The sequence below is a fragment of the Cheilinus undulatus genome, linkage group 9, assembly GCF_018320785.1.
Source record: "Cheilinus undulatus linkage group 9, ASM1832078v1, whole genome shotgun sequence".
NCBI classification, from domain to species: domain Eukaryota; kingdom Metazoa; phylum Chordata; class Actinopteri; order Labriformes; family Labridae; genus Cheilinus; species Cheilinus undulatus.
Genome location: NC_054873.1, coordinates 48,974,464 through 48,986,691, shown reverse-complemented (window position 1 = coordinate 48,986,691; position 12,228 = coordinate 48,974,464). Strand labels below are relative to the sequence as shown.

General features: G+C 41.0%; 1 protein-coding gene across 3 annotated transcripts in view; it reads right to left on the bottom strand.

The window, feature by feature from the left end:
* bicd1a (bicaudal D homolog 1a) overlaps positions 1–12,228 on the bottom strand; it is an 83,306-nt gene that overhangs the window by 27,087 nt on the left and 43,991 nt on the right. For all 3 annotated transcript variants that reach the window (XM_041794778.1, XM_041794780.1, XM_041794779.1), the window contains exon 3: positions 933–1,085. In XM_041794778.1, coding sequence (XP_041650712.1) covers positions 933–1,085 — 153 coding nt within the window. The remainder of the gene's footprint in view (positions 1–932; positions 1,086–12,228) is intronic.

Here is a 12,228-nt window from a genome sequence, read left to right as displayed (position 1 = left end):
TATTCACCATAATGTCATAATCATCTAGGGCAGTAGTTCCCAACCTTTTTCCATTGATCCCCCCCCCCACCCACACACCCACACACACACACACACACACACATCTAAGAAGAGCTGCACCACCCGTTGGAACCAATTGGCAAAAACAGTGACATTTGAACTTAATTTTAACAACCTCAGAGCTGACAGGCACCCCCAAGGGGGTCCCATACCTCAGGTTTGGAACCAAGGATCTAGATTACCCTTACTATGGGTTACCTGTCTAAAAAAACGATTATCTATGCTCTTTAGAGAGAAGTTTGTCAAATATAAACGTGGTTTATGTGTGATCTCAAGGAAAAGAACTACATTACCCACAATTCTAGAGTTTTACAGCAAAGTCTCTGATTGGTGGAGTCCATGATAAGCAAGGAAACTTCCGTGTTTGGCTGCTACTCTACAGTTACTGCTTTGTTTAATTCCAGACAGTTTAAATTAGGAAATGATGGTCTGCTAGTGCTGAACGATTTGGGTATTTTGTGCAACTTCAAATAAACTAGACAGAACTGAGATTTGCAATTGCATGAGTGGTATCATGTGTCTACTTGCTTGGCTAGAAATGCAGAGATACTGGTATCGTTTTGATGTTCTTTTGTAGGCATAAAAAAGCCAAAGTGGTACCGATAAAGAGCCAAAACACCGACTCTTATTACTGAGCTGAGCTTAATGATCCTGATCTCTAAAAGACATGAAATTCTCATCACTGGGAATGGCTGGCTGTGGGAATGTGAGCATCATCGAGGATCACTGAACCAGACTGGACAGGTGAGTGGACCACGTTGATGTTGGGCTGGTGTCTTAAATTTAAAGAGCTGATTTGTATGGGACCAAACTTAAGCAATAATGCTGAGGTGCATTCAGGTGCTACAGTGGTGACGTGTCGTCGTACAGACCTGGCTCTGCTTGAGTGTGGACACCAGCTTCTGCAGCGTGATGTTCTCCTCCTCCAGCTCGGTGTAATCCTGGAGCAGCCGCGTCTCCCTGAACTTGTACTCCTTGATCTCCTCCCTCATCCTGCTCCTCTGCAGCTCCAACATCTCGTTACTCTGAAACACAGAGGACAGATCGAGAGAGAGGAAGGGAGGTGAACAACGATGAGAGAGGATTAAATCCGGTTCACAATGTAAATCCCTGCTGCACAAGTTTAAACCTCTCTGTCAGCCTGAGATTGGATGATATGTACGGCCTCGTAAAGCTGAACAATGGAGCTTTAATACAGGATATAACTCATACGCAGAGAAATATGGAGGAAATGCCAACCGGTGCGCTTTTTATTAATCCACAGGCTCAAGTTTTATGATTTAGATGACCTGAAAACAGCACAGATGATGTCCATGACCCAAAATCACTTCCTAACGGAGACGCAGAAATCAGAGACAGCAGCTGCTGTAAACTAGAGGAAAAAGGAATTTTTTAAAATGAATGAAAAGGGCAACCCTGTGGTTATTTAGCTTCTTTAAAAAGAAATAAAAATGGGAATGCAATGCTTGAATAACTTTTGTTCTCAGTTGCAACATTTGAAACCCAGTTTATCACATTTTGATGCAACTTAAACTGAAGAATAATAGTTTTTAATACTTGTAGTGCTCATTTTTAATGGTAGAACAATAAATTCTAGTGTTTTCAGCACTTTGAGCTGTGAGCAATTGGTATTTTTGTCCCCACTCCCATTTAAAATGTAAAGTTCAACTTTTAGAGCACTGCTGCACTTGTCAATGCCACGCCCCCTTCTTGACCAGTCAAAATCAGAAGGGGCGGGACTTCTGACACCAGCTCTGCCAATAACAAAGGAGGATTTAATTTGACTGTTACTATCATTTAACACAGAGGGAAAAAGGGGGATTACAGGCAGGAAAGGAGGAACCTAAGATCACAGAAATACTACTCTTTATAGCACTGATCATCAACTGGAGGCCCGAGGGCCAAATCAGGCCCCCCAAAGCTTCCTGTCCGGCCCCCAGAAGATCGTTAAATTCAGAGAAGGAGGAAAAGATGTTTTAAGAGTATCTTTTGGCTTTAAATGTCTGCAGCTGTTAAATCCAAAAAAGGATTGATACTGAAATAGTTTTAAAATGACTAAAAATTTTATCTGGTTTTACAGAAACTCACTTGTCAGCAGTTATTAGTAAATATTTTTAAAAAATGGGGTAAGACTGCCAGAAGTGCGGTGAAAATGGCCAGATGGAGTGATAAAAGAGGTTAGAGAGTGGCAAAAGTGGGTGTTAAGTGTGAAAATGGCTCGTTTAATGGTACAAATTTGAAGGAAAAGTGGTGAAAAGAGGTTAAAATGTAGCAAAAATTGGCAAAAGAGGATAAAGGGGCAAAAAGTTTAAAAAATGGGTTCAAAGAGGCAAAAAATGGTGCCAAAAAAGTAATGAAGAGGGGTGACAAAGTGGCAAAAATAGTTGAAATGTTGCAAAAATTGACATGAGAGCAGCACAAAGGGGTTAAAACATGCTGGAAAAGTAGTTTAATGAGATTTAAGAATGGCAAAGATTGGGTCAAAGAGGAAAAAAGGGGCAAAAAGTATCAAGAATGGGTTAAAAATGGCAAAAATTGTGCAAGAGGGGTTAAATTTGTAGCATATTTTATCCACAAAGGGGATAAAATATGCTGGAAAAGTTGTTTAAAAGTGGTCAAAGAATGAAAAAAATGGGTGAAGGGGGCAAAAAGTATCAAAATGGGTTACAAATGGTAGAAAATATAGGAAAATAGCCTGGCAGAGTAGTGGAAGGCAAAATGGGCAACAAGTGGCAAAAGCTGGTTTAAAAAGTGGTAAAAATGGGTTGAGAGGGGGAAAAATGTTGCAGAAATGGCTGAATGAAGCACTGAAAAGGGGTTTAAAAGTGTCAAAAATGAATTTACACTGGTGCTAAATCACATTTAGGGAGGGTCCACTCCCTGAGAATTTCAGGGGCCCAGCCTCCTGTCTCCTTGTGGTCTGCTGCATTATAGATAACAGAGATAGATCTCACTGGTAATGACTAAAAATGTCCTGCGTTTTGAAAGACAAAGCTAATAAAATAATATGTTAATCAGACCAAAATATTTATTTAATTTTTGTTTATTTGAAAGTGCGGCCCCAGTGTCTCTGTCAAGACTAAATCTGGCCCTTGTGCAAACATACTTGATGACCCCTGACCTAGTAGGAGTTCACATACACAGCACTGTGCTCTCCTGCTGGCTCTGCTTTCACCTCTGTTACTGTCTCTGAAGATGGCACAGAGGAGGGATCACCTCGGCCCCCTTGAAGTTTTTGCAGAATTCAAAGTACAAGGGAAGCATCACGTCGATATAACAGCTTTGAATGGCGTTGTGAGTTTGGCTTTAAACCACTGAAAATCAACTCTTGTTGCCTAGAAACAACAAACACCAGTAAGAAGTGCACTGACTCTCTGGTTGTGGGTGCTGCCAGTGCAGAAACGGCACCCTAACAGTGTTTCAGTGTTTTATTAGCTTATAGCTATGAGGGTAGAAATTAGTCAATGCAGACCTGAACACCCTTCTTTGTCTACACGGAGCTAAACTCTCTGATAGCATGGGAGTGTTTATGAAACAGTTTTATTCTCAGATACAGTGAGTCAGCAGCCTCGCTGAAGGATCATATTTCAGGTACACCTGCTGTGCACAGAGAGAAACGTGAGCATATGCTGGACCAGACAAACCGTCGATCAGACGAACACGGCAGCCACACGAGTCGTAAATCTAAGAGCGAGCAGCGAGAGCAAATTAAGACCTCAGCAAAATCATCCCTGCTCGCACATAGAAGAAAACTTTTACTCCAAGAGAGATGCATGAATGTAGCCTCGGCATATTACCTCACCCACGTTAGTGAATCTGCAGTGTGCTCTGTTGATGTTTGGATTATGATCTCTGAGCACTAAACACTGTTTCTGTTGTTCATACAGTTACATTTTGTGATCAGAGACTGCCAGTGGTTTTCAGGCCACTGGGACATCCACAGCACGACCAGGACTCATTGCAACCCTCCTACCCACCTGGAAAGTATCCTACACCATCCTTACTTGCCACATTCACCCCTTACTCCACCCACAAGGTTTCAACTTTTTTTCTAAACAGATTTATTCCCATGCCCTTGGTAGTATGCAAGGACATCCAGAGTGTGACCAGGGTTGTATCAATCCTCCTTCCCACCCTTGCCACATATATGCCCTTACTCCACCCAAATTTTAGGCCCATACATGCGTAAAAGTCCTGCACAATAATGCATATATTTATATTTTTATATCATACCAATTTCTGATAGTTAAAAACAAGATTTTGGCCTATACTGCATGCCAAGCACTTCTGTTGTCCTGCTGGGTTTGACATCAGGTAGCGATACTGTGCAATTTTCACCAGAACCACATCAAAGTTTAAAACTCGGGTACAGCGGCGGCTAAGGATGCACCGGTGTCGATACCAAGTCTTAGGACCAAGACATACTTGCTGTTAGCAACCCGTGCATGGACACATAATGGCTGCCACGTGTCTCCAGGGTCAATTTGTGCACATCCTCGAACATCAAAGTGACGTGCATGCAACATGCAATATGCTCCTGTGTGGTAGAGGCAGTGTGGTGGCGGAGGATGGACAGAGCAGCAACCGAAGAGTTGTGGAGGTCTGTGTGAGACCACATCACGAGTGAAATCAGTATTAGGGTATATCCCAATGTAGCATCCCACATGGGTATGTTTGCAGTAACAGCTGTTCAGTTTAAAACTGTGCTAATCAAACTTGTTTTTGGCAGCCCACTCTTTCATGACAGTCTGGCTGCAGACTGTTCATTTCTGACGGCTACTTTCACCGACTACCAAAGGTGCATCATTTCAAAACACACTCAAACTTTCACAATAAGATCAGTTAAACTTCCATTTAGGATAAAGGATAGGTTACCAAACGTTAAAAAAACCTGACCTGCAAAACCTGATTACATAACGTTTAATAAAGCTGAGTAAACAGTCTGCTTGTCCTCTATGAAAACATTCAAATGCAGCTAACGTAGCTTACGGAGCTATGTTAGCTGCAAAAGCTAATGTAGTTATCTAACCAATGTCAATCAATCAATCAATCAATCAAATTTAGTAATAAAGCACATTTAAAAACAGCAACATCTGATCAAAGTGCTCTAAAGAAGGAAGTCACACAATGTAGCTACATAACAAACATAGCTGTGTAGCTAAAATAGCTAAAGCTAAGCTCACAAAGCAACGATGTAAGCTTCATGTTCTCTTTGTAGCCAAGTTAATCCTCAGCTATATTTGTAAAAGCTAGCTTTGCTAAAGCTAACTTAGCTTTAGATAACAAAGTTATGTAGTAAACAGGGCTACATAGATTATGTAGCTATCATGGCTAAGGCTAAGCTCCCAAAGCAGCTGCATAAACCTATCTACTTTAACAACGTAGCCAAGTTAGCTTTAGCTATGTTTTCTATTGCTAACACTGCTTAGCTGACTTAGTTATAGATAACATAGCTATGTCACTGAGGTAGCTAAATAGATTACGTAGCTAACATGACCAAAGCTATGCTTACAAAGCAGTTATATTAGCGTCTTATCTACTTTACCTATGAAGCTAAGTTGGCTTAAGTTACATTTACAAAAGCTCACGCTGCTACAGCTAACTTAGATATGATAACATAGCTATGTAGCTACATTGATAACATAGTTAACATAGCTAAAGTTATGCTCACAAAGCAGGTATGTAAGCTTCAATGGTATGATATCTATGTAGCTATGTTAGCTTTAACTATGTTTGCCATAGCTCTTGTTGCTAATGGTAATATTGTTAAAGCTAACTAAGCTACAATGGCTTATGTAGTAATGTTAATTATGTAGCTTATGTAGCTATGTTAGCTTTAGCTAAAGCTAATGAAGCTAAAGCGAGCCACCATTCGTGCTTCTACTTCTAAAACTGATCTATACTGATTTTAATCCCGGATTAGACCTCTGACCTTTATCTTTGTTTTATTTATGAAATGTTTTCAGTCTGTAATGTTTGCAATGTGGTTATTTCATGAATGCAACTGTCAGATGTTGTTTCTGAATAAAGAAAAAAAAATCTAAAACTGGAAGTACACAGTACCAACATATTACCACATTCCTGTCTGAGATATTCAGTGTGTCAGAAGAACGGTCTGTGAGAGCGGCCGTCAGAGATGTACAGTCTGCAGTCAGACCCATGAAGGGGCCGCTTCATCTTTTTCTTGACCTGGAATAAAAAGCAGTACCAATGCAACAGCCCTACTCCAGAATAACCCATGTGACATGTGTGTACTGGAGGCTCTGCAGAGCTGCCTGCAGCCTCCCTGCAGCTCTCTGTGCATACGGCAGAAGTGCTGACCCAGAGACAGCGTCAGGAGTGTGGGGGCGGGTACTCTCACTCTTTGGTCTCTTTGGTGCTCCAGAATCTCAGCGTACATTAGGTGTGTGTTTTTGTGTGTATATGGCTGGACCACAGTAGCGCTTTGGGACTGGCTACTGGACGGACACTCCAGTCTATTATTAAGCTCGGGCCGGTTTGATTTGTACAGTATCTGACAGCAGCTCCTATACTCATGGAGCTAATGGAGCCTTTACTGCAAAGAGCAAACACTGCAAAAACTCAGATCTTTACCACTGTAGTCCTCTGGTTTCTAGACGAAATATCTCATTACAATTATTTTAGCCAAGATAGAAACACGAAAGCTACACTGCTTGTAATAAAGCTCACTCTCACACTTTCTTTTATTTAGGGGGAGAAATGAGCTTCAGTTTGCTCCGTTAAAATTCCAAATGTGAGCTGACACTGTGAGGCAGCCTCTGTGGAGGTAAGAGGGTTTTAATGCAAACCCAAACTATCTGTGCAGATGTGAGATGGTGTGATTTTTCAAAAGATTTGTGCTTTATGTTGTAATGATGCTCGACATTATTATGTTATCATGATATTCAAACAGAGGACATACTGGTTTTAAAACGCCAATGGGAAATTTCAAATCAGTGGCCACACTTACCATAAAATCCTCTGACTTAAACTGAATTTTTTAAGGAAGATGGAATATTTTGAAGGCTTCAGGCTGTCTTCACCTTGACTGTAACTGTGGGCTCTATCACTGACTTTCACGCCATGGATTACTGAATGCATGTTGCTATCGGCATGCTTAGAGGCTGCTGGAGATGCCCGAGCCCACCAGTCATAGAGGCCTACAGCTGCTGCGGTGGTGCAGCACGTCAGCATGCTTTGGACTTTGTGCAGAGTTTCAGTGGTGAGCATGTTGCAGAAACTGTAGCTACGGTCTCATAAACAGTGGTTTTAATTTACGGTCCAAAAATAGTTTGTTTTTATGCATTATTTATTGTGCATCTTTAAAAATGATTCTTTTTCTTCATCAATGGCATCATGTGACTCTCTGACCGTCTGATGACCTGTGGCTTGTACCAGCTGGGACACGATGTAATGATGAGATAGGCAGTTTGTGCATTGTATTTTAAAACTGACCAAATGCTTTGTGCTTTCTCACTCCTGCTTGGGTGGATCTGTCTGACATGGATTGACATGTTTTGGCAGCGGCCTTCACTAAATATAGTTTAAAAAAAAAGACTTGGTGCAGGGACAAAGACAAAGCTTCCATCTAATCCCATTTCTACTGCCCAACCTACACAAGCGTGCCTTACTCAAACATATGCCTCTGACTCTGCTTCCATATCCCTCCCTCTCATAACCCCTTTATTTCCTACTTCTCTCTTCATACAGAAACCACTGGGGGCTCCTTACCAAGAGAGAGAAGGAGATGTCCCCCCACCCAGTGTCTCCATCCCGCTGGTTCCTGGACATTGTACCGACAGCAGCGGACACCAGCGGACACCAGCAAGCCATCAGACCCCTGGGTCCTGCTATGGGTTTCACCAGCTGTGCAGAAGCTCCAATGTAGCCTAGATTGAACGTGAAGTTTTTACTTACGATTGAGTTTACGCTCTCCTAACATTTGCACCAGCTGTGATAGTTTCAACTTAAATCTTACACCTACCTCCTACCAGGTGTAAAGACCTCCGTAGGATATGGCTGTCATAACGATAGTGCTTAGAGACGGGATAATCCAGAGGGTGACAAGGAGTTCAGGATTTTACTGGCAATTTGGTGTGATCGCTGCATTCTCCATGATCAGTTGCACCAGTGTTACTCAGCCCTGCTCAACCAAAGGGCCAAATTATTTAAAAAATACCTTTGCAAGATACACAATCTAAGTGGTGAAAATAGGCGAAAATGGGTTAAAGTGGCCATAAATATAAGTTAGATTGGTAAAATGGTCCAAAAGCTGCAGAGAAGTGGCAACAAATGGGTGAAAGTTGGCAAAAATAGTGAGAAAAAAATGGCAAAATTGATTAAAAAATGAGTAACAGGTGGTAAAAATGGTCAAAAAATGGTAAAATGTGGCAAAAAATGAGTAACTCCATCAGGCAAAAGTGGCAAAAATGGAAAAAGGCAGCTAAAATATTTCAAAAAGGGACAAAAAATGCAAAAAGGGGAACATCTTGAAAATTGAAAAGTGGGATAAAAGTGGAGAAAAACTGGTGATTAATGAGTTGCAGGTGGCAAAATTGGTCAAAAACTGTAAAAGTTTTGCAAAAAAAAAAAAAAGAGTAAAAAGAGACTAAAATGGGAAAAAGTAGCAAAATCAACAGTAACTTGCAAAAAAAGTGGCAAAATTGATTAAAAAAAGAGTTACAGGTAGTAAAAATGTTAAAAAAGAAAGGTAAAAATGTGGCAAAAAAAATGAGTGAAAAGAGACTAAAATGGGCAAAACTGGGAAAAAGTGGCATTCAATAGAAAAGACAGCTTAAATGGGTGAGAAGGGGCAAAACATGGCAAATGGGGATGGGGGTGCATCATGGCTGTGATGCATCCCCTCCCGACAGCTGAAAAAGCTTCCATGAAGACAAGAAAAGGGGCTCTGCTACAATAGAGTACCGTAAAAAGCATCTAAAGCTGGCGTTTAGCATTAGAAATGCTCATCAAGTCTGGATTTGAACAAACTCCTGTTACTTAGTAATGCTTATTGGAAACGCCTTGTCTGTAACTTTTAAAAACTTTATTGCTATATGTTTGAATCGCGCTGAGTCAATAGACCTGTCTTACCCTGAAATGTGGCGTTACCTAAATAAATCGTCACATACTGTTTTAAGACACTCAGCACGTTTAAATGCTTGCACATTTGCAGAGGTTTTTCACTTATTACACAGAATTTGGGCCTTAATTTTGTTTTTTACATCTTAGAATAAGACATATATTCTGACTTGTCAGATATATGCGGCATTAAAAAAGTAAAAATAGACGTTTTAAAGAGAAATAAGAGGAATAAACTTGTTTGGATCTGCAGCTCAGAATCCCAGCAGCGCTGCAGCAGCACTGAGAACACTTCAGACTAATCCAGTAGAAATGACCAGAAGCTGAATTACATTTAAAAGCAAACCTCATTAACATCTGCCAGCTTATACAACAACACATTGTTGGATGCTCTTTTGTTGTAAATAATGACCTTCCCTTGCAACATGTTGTCTGATTACATATTCGCATCAATGCGGGGGAATTACACTGAGCCGGGTATGAAGTGCAAAGGCTTAGAAGCCAATTATCATTCAGCGGGGCTTGATACAAGTGGAGCAGATCAGGGGCTTTGGTGGTCGGGGTCAGGGACAGTGCGGCTCATGAAGCTGGCAGCGAGCCAGCCGCGGGGCAGACCTCACCCCACGATCCAGAGGTCACCGCACAGACCGGGACTGTGACGGCTTTATTGGATTCAAGACACAAAGCAAATATGGCACAAGTCCAGGGAGCTCGTATTCATTCATCACTGCGGCTGCTGTTGTGGTAACCAGGAATAAAAACAAGGTGTTGGGGCAGGACAATTAATGTGGGCATTCTTTCACAGAGTCTGTATTTTATTCAGTATTAAGGTTGTTTGAAGGAAACACAAGATTTCCACAGAATCAGTCTGCACAGCGTCCTGTCAGGAGAAAATCCTCTTCTTTTGAGTCCGTTTTTATTTCCACAGAACGCACTGGAAACTGTCTCTGGTGCATGCAGGAGGCGCGACTCCACTCTTCTCCACTGGAAAAAAACTCAACGTCAGTTTTGATGGAGCAGCTGCCAGCACAGAGCAGATCAACCCAAACAGGAAGTCAGACATGAAAGGCACAGACTATCTGCTCAATTTCAAAATAAAACACGTTACAGGCTGCAGATATTTCATCCCATCACTACATCAACATCATCAACAGCAAATAGGGCTGAACAATTTGCAAAAATAATTTAATTACAATTTTTTATGTGATTATTCTTGAGTTGATGTGTATTTTTCAACAAATTCAAGCAATAAATAATTCCATAAATAAGACCATGTGTATTGAAAACAATGAAATTACTTCAGAAGCAATTAATTCATAGTAGCATGAATCTGAATATGAGGGTGCAATGAGCAATTAATCAATTTTTTGCAGTGGCAGAGATTTTATGCACATAATGCAAACATTCAAGTGTCCATTTTTTAGAATGGTTTGCAAAAGTCCTCCTTTTTGTGTTTTACGTTTGTTTCTCTTGATCAAAATGAGTGATATAAAAATGCTAATGACCTTAAACAAAGCTAATGACATCACATTTGCAATACGAGCAAAAAAAGTTAGCTCATTCCATCTAAAACTGATGAAGCCTAGCTTTACTTCATGACAGTCATACCCCAGCTGGTAGCCAGCCTCACCTCCTCCACCCCAGCCGCCTCCTTTATAGCTTAAAGCTTGTTGCACCCTCATATTCAGATTCATGCTACTATGGATGAATTGCTTCTGGAATAATTTTATTGTTTTCAATGCACATGGTCTTATTTCTGGAATTATTTATTGCTTGAATTTGATGAAAATTTTGTTAGATCAACCCAAGAATAATCGCATATCAAATCACAATCACAATATTTGGGAAAAAAAAAAATTTTGCAAATCATTCAGTCTTAGTAACTTCTACAATTTGAAAATTGTAGAAGTTGCAATATTGCAATTTAATCTAATTTGCGATTAATCGCCCAGCCCTAACAGCAAATCAACCTCAGACATGCTCAGTAGCATGCTGCTTATATGTAGTTTTCTTAATTCCCACGTGAGCTTATGATTTCTTGATTTCTGCTGCTCTGGGCTATGCTTCACTTCAGAGGACAGCTAAACCAAACAGCAGACGAAATGCTGACTCAGACCCTGTAGAAACTGCAGGTAAGGTCAAGGTGTACCTTACTGGCACCAAGTCTACCACTGACTAAAAAACTGGGAAAATCTACAAAACATCACCCATTAGGTCACTGAAGCTGTCTTTCAAAGCTAAAGGGTCTGGAGAAAAAGAAACTTGAGCGTAAAAACTGATCAGTGGGACATGTAGACAGCCATCATCAGTGGTGTGCGGGGGGGGGGGGGTCACCCCCCCTCAAGGCCCAATTGTTGAAAAATGCGTGTTAAAGTGCCCTCTTGGGAGCCTAAACACATGCCAAAGTGCCCTCGAGAGCCAAAATGCATGCTAAAGTGCCCTCGAGAGCCAAAATGCATGCTAAAGTGCCCTCTTTGGAGCCACAACACATGCTTAAGTGCCCTCCTGGTTGGCAAAACACACTAAACTGCCCTCTTAGGTGGAAAAAAACATGCTAAAGTGCCCTCTTGGGTGGCAAAAAGGCGTGTTTAAGTACCCTCCTCATTGGCAAAACACACTGCCTTTTTGGGTGAAGTAAACACACTAAACTCCAGAAGACCGTTAGGACCAAGAAATATTATGAAACATTACTGTTGCTATGTGTCAGCTGGCTCGAACTGCCAGGAAGGAGGACCCGTAGGCAGAGGACATGTGTGCAAACACTTTGCATTTATTTTCACACCATGTCAACACACCCTTCACACAGAATGACTCCCTTTTATACCTTCCCTCTGGTAATCATCCACTGGAACAATCCATCCCCCCCAGGTATTCACCAAATCATCAATTTATAAATATATATATAGTTCAAATGTACAAACCATTCCCAAAAACATAAATAAATTACTAATTAATACACACACCTAAACCCCGTTGAATAAATACCCCCGAATAATTTACATAAACATATACACTAAAATGCAACGCCAAAACTCAGCCAGAACTATGCCTCACAGAACCAGTCTGGATTATCTGGTGCTAATATGG